This window comes from Lacerta agilis, chromosome 5 (assembly GCF_009819535.1).
Source record: "Lacerta agilis isolate rLacAgi1 chromosome 5, rLacAgi1.pri, whole genome shotgun sequence".
Taxonomy (NCBI): Eukaryota; Metazoa; Chordata; class Lepidosauria; order Squamata; family Lacertidae; genus Lacerta; species Lacerta agilis.
In genome coordinates this window covers 592223-605285 of record NC_046316.1, presented here as the reverse complement: position 1 = coordinate 605285, position 13063 = coordinate 592223, and the positions used below count along the sequence as shown (strand labels likewise).

Here is a 13063-nt window from a genome sequence, read left to right as displayed (position 1 = left end):
TCTGCCAGGGTTTTGTTGCTGGATGAAGGCTGAGGAGCTACAAGTCCCTCCCCCCCATCCTTTGGCCTGACCTCCGTCTGTCTCCATCCCTTGTGCTCTGCCTTGGGAAACACTTTTGGAGATCGATTTGCGTTTCCATGTAAGCCCTGCAAGACTGAAGCACATCCTCCTGTGTGGAATTCTTTTCCATAAGTATTAGATACCAGTTCAGCTTCTCCACTGCCTTAGTGTCAGATACACCATTGTTGTTGTTGTTGTTGTTCAGTCGTTCAGTCGTGTCCGACTCTTTGTGACCCCATGGACCAGAGCACGCCAGGCACGCCTATCCTTCACTGCCTCTCGCAGTTTGGCCAAACTCATGTTAGTAGCTTCGAGAACACTGTCCAACCATCTCATCCTCTGTCGTCCCCTTCTCCTTGTGCCCTCCATCTTTCCCAACATCAGGGTCTTTTCTAGGGAGTCTTCTCTTCTCATGAGGTGGCCAAAGTACTGGAGCCTCAACTTCAGGATCTGTCCTTCTAGTGAGCACTCAGGGCTGATTTCTTTGAGAATGGATAGGTTTGATCTTCTTGCAGTCCATGGGACTCTCAAGAGTCTCCTCCAGCACCATAATTCAAAAGCATCCATTCTTCGGCGATCAGCCTTCTTGATGGTAGGTACACCATTAGTGATTTCTAACTAAAAACTAATGTGAAAATGGAACCAAAACCAATATAAACATATTAGGTTTGAAGACTATTTTCAGATGCTGCAAAGGGGGAAATGATTGTTCCTTGTCCTTGAGATCTTAAGAGGAAACACGTCTCCCTCTGAGTCATGATATGGTTTTAACTACATTATATTTTATTGGCCTTTTAAAAAAACAAATTGTAAAAATACCGCCTTTTATACATGCGTGGAAGATTTGTTTGTTTTTTAAACAATTGTACTTGGGCAACGTATTAAAACCAATAAAAAAGGAACCATTTATTTATGTCATATCAACAAAAGACATAATGTGTATCTAAAGTGCATTATGTTACAAAAATTATAGAAAGTCAGCAGCACCAAGATAAACGTTCATGGAAATAAATACATCATTCAACAAAATAAATTATGGTAAATGGACAACAATAATTGTCTTTGCACAAAAAGAATCTCCCAATATTCACAATGTTCAAATGTGCAGTTTTGGAGAGCATCTGTGGCCAACGTTTTATTCTGATACATTTACAATATTTACAGATAATAAATATTTCTAACACTTTCCATATGTTGACTATTACAGAATACTGCAGTGTGTTTTCCAAAAAATCTCAGCTGACGATGTCAACGCCTCCTGCAAAGAAAGGCAAGAGAAATGGGGGGAATTAATATTTTCCCATACAAAATAATTGGACACAACATTTATAGTCTCACAACAGGGTGTGCCTGTTGGAAGAGATGATGAACAACTCTGGATTTTTTGTTGTTCAGTCTGTACTGTGCATGGCTTTCAGTACTACGAAACTAGCAATGTGAAGTATTGGAGAACAATTCCAAGGAGCTGATCCTTTGCAGCTGGGTCTCCCTCAGACCCCCTCCCCCAATGCACAATCATTAGCAATGCATCACATTTGTATCACAATTTAATATAGTGCTACTAAAACAAATCTAAAACTAGGTATTGTGAAAAATCCACCTTCCAAATGCAGGCTAGGCAGCCAAGTTCCATTCAGGCCTGTTGAGCTTTGCTTCCTATGTTTGAGCCTACATCTGTTCCATCTTTGTTACTTATTTTACATTTCCTGCTGAGGGTGGCCATTGGGCAAAGATTTATTCTGCCCAGTCTGCCTTTGACTTTTTCCTGAGATATGTTTCAGAAAAGTCTGTTCCCATTTCTGGGGATATCTGTGCACAGCATCTGTAGCTGTGTTCCCAAGGTGAGTGACTGGCTTACAACTTGAGAAACCAAAACAGCCAAATGAAGGAATAGGGGTAGGTTATAGGTGACCATTTAATAAAGATGAGCAAACAGCCTTTAGGCAAAGCTGTGGCAGCCTGGTTTTGTGTGTCATAGAGCCAAGCTGGAGGATTTTCACACATCAGCCCTCAAGCAGCTTTCTTTATTCCCCTAAGATCCCTGACACAAGACACACAAATCCATGGGAAATGGAAGTGATGAGCAGATTGCAAGTTATCAGATGCAAGCTTTCAATATATTTGACTCTCTCTCTTTTTTTGGAGAATGAAGAGAATTTCAGCTTGGAGTGCCATGGCCCGTACATTAGATGCTGCATTAGACGGTTTAGTGCACCTCTTAAGGCCTTTCTCCTTTCTTCAGTATATAAATAACAATCATGTCCAGGTTTGGGTTTTTTTACTACCTAGATCAAATTAAACAACCACTTTGAATGCTGGCTGCACTATATTGAGACAAGTTCACGCCTTGATTTCTCTTATACTGCGTATGAGGAAAGTAATTGAAAGCATTTTAAAACCTGCAGTTTGAGGAGGAAAGCAGAGGTGTATCATGAAAAGATAACTGAAATCACATTTCCTGGAAATGTTCTAGCAGCCTTTAAGGTTGATTGTCACTTGATTAACAGTGTGGGGACATAAATTTTTTGCCACCTTATTAGCACTGCATCAGGTAAAGCTGCTTTGGAAGCTCAGAAGCTGAAATTCTACATTCTATTTGGCAGAGAAGGGATTTTGCTCTTGTGCTTAATCACTTCCTTTTCTAGAAGATACGTTTTAAATATCTCAAGTGTTCCAAGTCCTTACAGGCCCTATAATACTTGTAAACTATTATATTGAAAACAAAAATGTTTTGTGACAAGCCCCAATCTAGAAACGCTTTGAGCATGAGTGTCCCCTTCTTCTTCATCCCTTGCACCCTCCCCTGAAATGTAGCCCAAAGGAGCTGCAGGGGAGAGAAGAAGAAGAAGAAGAAGAAGAAGAAGAAGAAGAAGAAGAAGGGGAAGTCACATGGCACCAATGGAAGGCTGTTTTACCACTGAAACAGACAGACAGATTTTCTTTAGGGGGGAAATGCGGTGCCAGAACTCATACTGGTTGAAGTTCTGTAGGTGGCAGGACAAAATGGTTACCATGGGCAGCAAAAAAAAAAAAAAAAAAAAAAGGACTGCCACAAAAAAGACACACACAAAAATGTGCAGTTCAAATCATACAAAAGTGACACCTTGTGTATCTGTAGGCGTTGCCCACACAGGAACCCAAATACTACCTCCTCTGTTTATTACGTTTCCACATATTTACAGGAGACTAGTAATGCAGTATGTGGACCGAGAACTCCCAGAAGTGCAAGCTGGATTTCGAAGGGACAGAGGAACCAGAGACCAAATTGCAAACATGCGCTGGATTATGGAGAAAGCTAGAGAGTTCCAGAAAAACATCTACTTCTGCTTCATTGACTACACAAAAGCATTTGACTGTGTCGACCACAACAAACTATGGCAAGTTCTTAAAGAAATGGGAGTGCCGGATCACCTCATTTGTCTCCTGAGAAATCTCTATGTGGGACAAGAAGCTACAGTTAGAACTGGATATGGAACAACTGATTGGTTCAAAATTGGGAAAGGAGTACGACAAGGCTGTATATTGTCTCCCTGCTTATTTAACTTATATGCAGAATTCATCATGCGAAAGGCTGGACTGGATGAATCCCAAACCGGAATTAAGATTGCCGGAAAAAATATCAACAACCTCAGATATGCTGATGACACTACCTTGATGGCAGAAAGTGAGGAGGAATTAAAGAACCTTTTAATGAGGGTGAAAGAGGAGAGCGCAAAATATGGTCTGAAGCTCAACATAAAAAAAACTAAGATCATGGCCACTGGTCCCATCACCTCCTGGCAAATAGAAGGGGAAGAAATGGAGGCAGTGAGAGATTTCACTTTTTTGGGTTCCACGATCACTGCAGATGGTGACAGCAGTCACGAAATTAGAAGACGCCTGCTTCTTGGGAGAAAAGCAATGACAAACCTAGACAGCATCTTAAAAAGCAAAGACATCACCTTGCTGACAAAGGTCCGTATAGTTAAAGCTATGGTTTTCCCAGTAGTAATGTACGGAAGTGAGAGCTGGACCATAAAGAAGGCTGATCGCCGAAGAATTGATGCTTTTGAATTATGGTGCTGGAGGAGACTCTTGAGAGTCCCATGGACTGCAAGAAGATCAAACCTATCCATTCTCAAAGAAATCAGCCCTGAGTGCTCACTAGAAGGACAGATCCTGAAGTTGAGGCTCCAGTACTTTGGCCACCTCATGAGAAGAGAAGACTCCCTGGAAAAGACCCTGATGTTGGGAAAGATGGAGGGCACAAGGAGAAGGGGACGACAGAGGATGAGATGGTTGGACAGTGTTCTCGAAGCTACTAACATGAGTTTGGCCAAACTGCGAGAGGCAGTGAAGGATAGGCGTGCCTGGCGTGCTCTGGTCCATGGGGTCACGAAGAGTCGGACACGACTGAACGACTGAACAACAAAGTAATGCTTGTGTCAGGTGTATATAATTAGTGGTTAAATTTGCCTGTAGCTGCAAACTAACTGTCTAATATTACAAATAAGTCAATAGTCTATATACTAGCTAAAAAGGGATCTGTCCATGCTCTTTGCTTTGAGACCCTTGGAAGAAAGGTAGGGTACAAATGTAAGAAAATAAGATTCAATCCTTAAGAAGCACACCTGTTAGAGAGCAAATCTAGTTAACTCTTCTGAATTTCAGAGTAAGCATGCTTAGAATTTCCCTATTGCAATGTCTAATCCTGAAATCTTTGGGTGAAAGAAAAATCCCTATATTTTCTTTGAGTTAAAGGTGAGTGAAAGAATGAGAGCTTTCACAATTCTTTCAGAAAATGATGATATGGAATCTGTGCAAAGTTGCAGCTCTTAAACTTACTCTTTTTAAATAAGCTTGTCATACATGAGAGAAACATGTTTCTCTACCCCCGGGGCAATGCTCCACATTTTTCAGCAGCAGCGTAATTGTTTGACAAGCTGGCAGCAAAATTGGAACTGAACTAACAAGTCCTAATGGCAGGGAAAATATTATAGCAGAAAGGCTGGCCGGTGTTAGCAGATATTACTAAGAGAAACTTTCCATGTTCTCCCCAAGGATACAAACAGTGGGGTTTTTTCTTTTTTAAATTGTAAAGTGTAAATTGTTAAAGACAAGGGGGGAACATAGCTTACTTTTTATATCTGTGAAAGACATAAGGTAGACTGTCATCTCATAATCCTAAAATTTGAAACGCCTCTCATTTTAGAAAAACCGTGTTGCATTTTTAAAATGTGCACAAGTTGTAAAGGGCTTGATTTTCTCCTAGCACAAATACTCTGCCATTAATTTGCCCGCCTCCAAGGACTAGTAAATATAGTAGTTACATAGTTACTAATTCCTTAAAGAGGGATCTAAGAGCTTGGAGTTTTGTCCAGGTAACTTTGCTGCTGAGGAACTGACTCAGGCAAACACTGTTTTGCTGCCCCTCTCCCTATCTCCAAAAGGAAGGCATTATTTATCTTGGTAGCTTAAAGCAACCAAATTACTTTAAAGAAGTGGGGAGCTACTGCTCTTGTAGGAGAGGAAGTAGCTTAATATTTTTCACCCTCTTAAGTGATGTAGGAAAAATGGGGATTGGAGACGGTCAGACTATGAGGAAAGTTGTAACTGCTGGAGTCAGCACATTTTCAACATCATTTATTTCTCCTTCAATCCGAGAACCAGACTCCCTTGCACACCTCCAGTTTGCATAGGAGAACTTTGCAATGCATCCTGCCCATGTTCATTACCATTTGAGTTTTCCACTTTAGGCATCCTATTGTCTTGGGTAGACCCTGGACATTTAAATTACCGTATTGCCTTCTGCATTAAGGCTGAAGAGTATTACCTTGTATTGATATGTGTAGTTCCAAAGATGTCCAAGAGGGGGATCTGTGTCATTCCACTTCCAGACCCTCTTGAGCTGAGCCAGGCTGAACGAATCCTCCTTTTTTTCTTCTCTTGCTCTTTACGTTTCCCGGGCTTTCCTTTCTTTTTCTTTCCTGGAGCCTTCAGAGGCTGCTCTTTGTACGTCTGGGCTTTGTTGGTCTCTTGAGTCAGGCACTTGCCTTCATCTTCACTGCCAAACCGGACAGCGTAATTCTTTGTGATGGTGGCAGGTTTAGGGTTTGGTGATACCTCTGACATAGCCCGGATCTCGGCTGTGTTGACCCCTTCAATTAAATTTTGCAGGAAGTTTCGTCTTCGAATATCTTGCAAAGACTTTCCTTTGTCATGCAACAGCTGGTATTCTGATACTGTCCTTTTGCTGCTTGAAAAAAAGCAAATCCACACTTCAATAAAAGAAGAATGAAATGTTGCTAATTCAGTCTAAAGCATTTCCTTGGATATGAGCTACTTTTGGTTCACTTTTCCTTACAGAAATAGAAGATCTAAAATTAAAATAATTTGCTAATTATCTAACACTCAACCTATTGAGCAGTCTTAGCTATCAAAGACAACCAACCACATGTAGTTGCAAAAGACAAGGACATAATGTATTGTAGGGGAATAAAAATTCAGCTTATGCGTTCTTTGACTTAATATGGGCAAATATTTCCAAACAGATTATCCCCAAAGCAGTCTTATGTCAAGGTGCCTTCTGAAGCAAAGTTTATGAGATGGACCAGTGGAAAATGTCTCCTTCCTGCCTGTCCCACTCTGGTAGCATGAGAAGTCTGAGATCATGTGGGGGCGGCAAGACTTAGCATGACTCATTTCCATGCCAGAATTATTCTAATTTTCAAGAAGAACAATGCTGGGATGTTGTGAAGCTCTGTTTTCCCAAGTGACCTCATCCTTCTGATGTCACCAGAGTAGCTCAGGGAAGAGACACATTGCAGCAGCAACTCCACTGCTGTAATATCAAAGTGGGTCCTCCTTAGAAATGCAAATTCTTACACAAATGGATCATGCATGCATTTCTGAGATAGGCACTTCCTTTCGTTTAAAAGAAATCTAGGTTGTAAAGCATCAATGTTCTACACCTTTTATGAATAGATTAATTATAGGGCCTTGCCTTAGATGCTGACGTATTTGTTCTCTCAGTGGAGATGCTTTGTTGACTTGTGGCGTGCAAATGTACTAATCCACTGCTGAGTGCAGACCATGGCAAGCCCCTTCCCCTTCTAAAGCATGGGGAGGTTTTTTGTACGTAGATGGAACAAGTACTTGGTGAAGAGCATTCTACTCTTCAGGTGGCAGTCTGTGACTCAGAAGTGTATGCTGCCAAATGAATCAACCTCATCATTGGTCAGGCCCAATAATAAATTTATGGAGCAGCAAGGACGATTTTATGCATGGTGCACATGCACCCAGCCATAGACAGGGCATTATGTGAAAATCTGGAGGCAGTTGCCACATGGGTTAGCTCTTTCTTTCCACTTGAAAAAAAATGCCTTTTTATTTTCCTTTGAAGTTAAGCCATTGGCAAAGCACTTACCACCTCTTGATTATAATCTAGTACACTACTAGGGACTGAATAAAAGCACTTTGGATGATGAGTGATTTGAAGGGAATATTTGGTCTGCTGTTCATCAGCTGGCCATCTCTCATGTAGAATACAGTTTCCTGGCATACATGTTCCAAGCTAGCCTAGATGTCAGATTTACTCCATGCCCCAGTCTTACATTCTCTATTAACCACTTTTCCTCGGCAGCACCCATCCTGTTAAGGCACTCTTAATTTGTTTCTATGTACATAATACTTTCCTAAACTACTTTATAATACAACAGGAGCAGTCTATATCACATTTTCTGAGCTTCCTCAATCCTAGGCTAGTTAAGCAATGGTTTAACCAGGCATTTTGCAAGCAGTGCAGACTGGAATAACAAGGGAGTTAAGAAAATGTGGTCCACAGAAACCATATTGTGATCCAACAAGTGATCTAAGCGTTGCCTGGGAAGTAATTAACTATGGGAAAATGTGTGTTTCTGCCTCAGGGTAAGGTGGATGCATTGTGAACTGCATGGGGAAAAAGGGAAGTGGGACTGTAGATCCCAAAGGTGCCACAAGTAGCTGTCCTTCCAGTCTGCTAGTAGTGGAATGCGCTGAGGCATTCACATGGTTATTGCACAAACGTATTATATCAGATTATAAACAAGGGGACTCCTGTTGGTCAAGTGAATGGATGTCACTACTCTGTTTCTTAATGAGGTAGGCATGTTGATCTATTTTATCGAGAAATATGGCAGCAATGAGAACCATATATCAACTTGCTGCCTGATGCATTGATCTCCATAGTGACTATTTTGAATGTAGAGACCGGCAATTTTCTGTGTAACATGCAGAGGCCAAGAGGTCTTAAATACCAACATGAAATCTATGTTATTACCACCCCATCACCACTTGGATGGATTTTCATTTATTAATTTCTCATAGCTTGATTCCTCAGCACTTGATGACTTGCATGTGTGGAGTGACTTCATTTAAAAGTGTTGTGTCAAGGGTTATGAGAAGGTCTTGTCTGTGGTCTTTGATCTGCCCTGATCTTTAGAGTGGCTAAGAGGCTGAGCTGCAAACTAGGAAGTCCCTGGCAGCAAGAGAGCTAGAGGAGACTCTCAGTGGAAAAGCAGTGCCTTCATACCCTCCAAGTAAGAATGCTGGCAATCAGACTTGACTTGGTATGTGCACATTGCCAAGTGCTTGGGGATCCCATGGATACAGTCAGTTTTAACATTTTAAAGTGTAACACATCTCATACTAACGAAAATGGTTTATACAGGGCTGATAAAACTCTGTGTGATTCCAGCTCAAAAACTGCAATAGCTTATAGTGTGGAAGTCCCTTCACTTAAAAGTCACTTCAAACACTGCAAGCTACTAACATTAGAGGCGCACTCATGAACCTATAAACAAACAAAACATGTAGATTCATGGGAAGGCAAAAAGGTTGAAGAGAAGGCATGTACCTCAAGCAGTATGCTGCACTGCACTAAAACATGTACCCTTAACATTGCAGTGTTAAAGGGACCTATGAAGGTCCAGTTAGTTCTTAGCTACTATTTTTATCATATTTGCCAGTCTGTCCAAAGCGACATATCTTGCAGTGCTTTCAGAATTTCTCAGGATGCTTTCATGAGAAACCTTCTCCCTTCTTAACAATCCAAAAAAATTAGGTACTTTATTTAAAATTCAGAAGCCAAAAGCCTGGCTGACCCTTCCAAATAAATGTGAAGAGTTCACCTTGCCCCACCTTGGTCTCTCCAACTCTCATCTCTCCACCCCCCTTTCTTGTCTAGTTTAGTTAAAGTAAAATATAAAAAAAATGCACAGATTGCCTCTCTGCATTTATATTAGATTGACATTCATGTGCATTTACATAGTTTACGGACCCAGTTAATTGTTTTAAAATAAACATTCAGTGTGTTGAAACAGTGTGTAGGCTGCAACTGTAAATGCTTCTAAGGAATAGTAATCTGCGGCCAAAAAGGGGAAGTGGTGGGGAGAAAGGTCATCCCACACTCTTTAAATATCCCACCCCAATACGGCTGAAAACCAGAACATCTTGGGAAGGCCCTAGTAAATGTCTTTTAAATAATAATAATAATAATAATAATAATAATAATAATAATAATAATACCATAACACAGGCTATAAAAATGTAATTATTTCTCCCATGGACTGGAAAAAGATTAAACGATTAAACTTTTCATATGTGCCTAATCACTGGGGTGGGTTACTTCTTGAGTTCCTAAAAACAGAAAGACTGAAAATTTTGAAATTATTAGGATAACCCACTAGAGGTCCCTTCCAGCCTGCAAGCCATGTTAAATGAAAGAATTCTGACCCCAAACCAGATGCAGTTAATGCAATGCTAACATGTGGTAAGCAATTTCGAGAGAAGAGTTGAGAGCTTATGGTTTCTCGCTGCCCAGAAGTACCCACACAAATTACTGTATACATTGTATGCCACATTCACAGAGCTATCATTCAATCTCATGTACACAGTACTGACTGCTATGAATTCCGCATCATAAACACACTGGCTGGGTTAAACTGCTAATCCCCAAAGGAAAAATGGTTAACCAGTCATCATTAGAAAAGTGTCCACTCCTGATGTCTTGATCACCGTAACTTCAAACAGTTGTCCTGGCCCAATTTCTCTTTCACTGCCTCCAAAAAGCCCACTTCTCGTAACTGCAGTTTGCCTTCTCCTCCTGGAGTCTTTAGGAAAATACATGCCAAGAAACTTTCTATCACTAGAATGTTTACTGATCTGTAAGGTACTTTGTGGGTTTGGTGGCATTCTCATGTTTACAGACTCCTGTGAAGCCCCTCTTCCACAATTTACTCTTTCATTCCACAGTTGGAGATTGGCTTGGAGTTAGCACTATAGACAGGCAGAGGCTATGGTCTTTGGGACCAAATCTGTTTTTGGCAGCTTGCTGCATTCAGTATATAGCCTACCAAGCTAAGTTACCAATCAACTCAAAACAGCTGTTCTTTGTAATATGGCAGGCTGTTGTTGTTTGTGAGCTTTGTTCAGGAATATCACTTCACACACAGTGACTCAGTCTGGGTTAGCACCAAAGGGTGTGTGACTGTGAATTTTGCCTTGGTAATATTTAGTGTACAGGGAACAATCAGAGATTTGTGGTGGGGAGCATTGCCTCAGAAGAAAGGGAGCCCTGATTAATAGAAAGATATATAGGACTGGTTCCAAGGGAAAGGCTCAACACAAACCCAAACATGGATTTTCTTATTGGCTGCAGTGAGAAGCATGGGGTGGTGTTCAACTTAGTTTTACTGATAGCAGATCAGCTGAAATTCATGAGCATGTCAAAGTTAGGTCCATTAATTTTAATATGCCTAATCTGAGTAAAATACCACACAGCATTTCCAAATAAAAGACGCAACTAGTGTTAACAGGGGGAAGAGAATGTCCTCTAGCTTTATCTTGAGGACAGTGTTCTCTACACATTGCTCAAGGAGGCTTAAAGATTGCCTTTTGGGACAAAGTTCATGCATGCATTTTCCAACCAAATTTGAATGGATTTACTGTGTTATTAATAATCCCAACAATCAATGATCTGCATCTGATCACTTAGATATATAAACCATCTACTGACTTTTATTCGTGGTATTTGGATGCCACCCCAGAAACACGAATCACTAATATAAAAATAGAGCCTAAAAAAACAAATAAAACCAATAAAATAGCGTAAAGCTAATAAGCAGCACTGTTACTTCTAAGTTTATGGAATACATGGTTTACTAAAACTGTTGGTTTATACGTGGCTTCTGAACTTATTGGACACCCCCCTTCCAAATAATTAAGCCAGCATAAAGAGATTTCAGGATCAGGATCTTAAGTAACTAGAAATCTATTGAACATCAGTTCATAACCACAGTGTGGGATTAATGACATGGGTGGTTTAATATGATTCATATTAATAAACGGGGGCAGTGGGGGGAAGCATACGTATATGTTTTGGGTTCTTTCTCAGATTCTCTTATCTCAAAACTTCTCTCGCTAAATCAGATATTTAACTCTGGACCAGAGAGTTAATGTTAACTGGCATGGTACCAAGTTGGGTGAAGGCAATGTCTGTGATATAAGTGTCATGTATATTCTCCCGCAGTGTAGCTGGGACCTAGGCCAACATGCCTACAGCCCCATTTTCCACATCTGAAGTCTGTAGTGTGTCTGCTATTGTAGCATTCCTGTAATATGAACACTGTGTGTATATTTGTAATTGTACACAAGTGAGGCTCTGCTCCCCACCCCCACCCCACCCCAAGTCCTTTAAGGACAGCAATTGTTCCTCTTCTGCATTGCCAAGAATCACTGAGTGAGATTCTCCCCACCCCCATCACTGTTCTCAACTCTTCCAAATATTATGCTGTCCCCAAACAGTCTTCATAATCACACTTTGAATAATATCTTCCTATGCATATAAAGAACCAGCATAACTTTTATAAAAAACTGGAAGCAGTGAAAGAGATAGTTCCTTTTCTGTTATTTTTCTAAAATTAAACTTGTCCTTATTGCTATTATTCTTTAAAGGTTGAATAAAATCTGTATCCTTGACCAATGACTTCATAAGCAACTGATTTAAGACGTTTCAGACACTTTTCCCGATGAAAAGCTGAAATGCCACTGTTAGAGGAGATCAGATCTCCAGCCACTTCAATTGTAATGAGAGAGGAGAGGAAGATCAAACTTGAACTTACAGTCTGCGGCTGTTCCCTTCCAGCGATCTCTCAGAGGAGGGTACGCAGTAACTCAGTAGAAAAACCAGGAAACTCCACTGTTGAAAGAGCCTGGGGAACATCGTCGCTTTGCTGTGAGTCTTTGGAACCTGCGAAGGAAGACACGGTAAGTTTTTGCTCATAAGCGCGTGGGTATGCGAGACGCACAGCGAACACTTTGAAGCGGAGACGGAGGTCCCACGCGTGGATCCCCCCCCTTCGTCCCTCCCACCCCATCCCCCCGCCACACACACACAAAATCCAGAGCAATCTTCTGAGCTAAGCAAGCAGAATGCTTAGGTGGGCAAGAGAACCGCTGGGCGTCGATTCTGTGTCCCAGGACAGCCCTGAACTGGGAAGGGGGGATGCGTGTCTCCCCCAGCCCGTCCTTCAAGAACTACAGCCGCTTTCCTTTCCTCTCTGCCACGCATCCTTCGTCGGCATAGTACCTAGAAATCAAGGCTCAGGTCAGGAGCTTCCGGCAAGTTGTCTTCTCTGCTTACAGTAGGCTACTTACTAACATACACACGCACGCGCGCTCACACGCACACTGAGTCCTGGTGCGCGCACACACGCAAAGCGATACGAAAGGGAGGAGGGAGGCAGCGGGGAGAGCAGCAGCCTCTGGGAAACCTGCTGGAGGAGGAGGAGGAGGAGGAGGCATTTTGCAAAGAGATGGCGCCCGAGGAACACGGGCTGAGACCCCAGCACTGCCGGCGGGCGGCGAGCCCCACCCTTGGCGGAAGAGCGCCCGCCTCCCACGCCCGCCAGCAAGATCCTCTGGGTCCCCGGAGCTCGTGGGATGCGAAAGTGGGAGACGGTGCCGCTTCTCTTCGAAGGCAGCAGAA

General features: G+C 41.8%; 1 protein-coding gene across 4 annotated transcripts in view; it reads right to left on the bottom strand.

Annotated features, from left to right (window-relative positions):
* Window positions 1–941: 941 nt before the first annotated feature.
* PTHLH (parathyroid hormone like hormone) overlaps window positions 942–13063 on the bottom strand; it is a 14275-nt gene continuing 2153 nt past the window's right edge. The window contains exons 1-4 of one of the 4 annotated variants that reach the window (XM_033148226.1): window positions 12665–12986; window positions 12198–12325; window positions 5873–6295; window positions 942–1318 (exon numbers count right to left, since the gene is read on the bottom strand). In XM_033148226.1, coding sequence (XP_033004117.1) covers window positions 1309–1318; window positions 5873–6295; window positions 12198–12298 — 534 coding nt within the window. In that variant the 5' untranslated portion in view covers window positions 12299–12325; window positions 12665–12986 and the 3' untranslated portion in view covers window positions 942–1308. Of the gene's footprint in view, window positions 1319–5872; window positions 6296–12197; window positions 12423–12664; window positions 12987–13063 lie in introns of those variants that run through there. The other 3 variants (XM_033148225.1, XM_033148223.1, XM_033148224.1) reach the window with 3 other exon arrangements.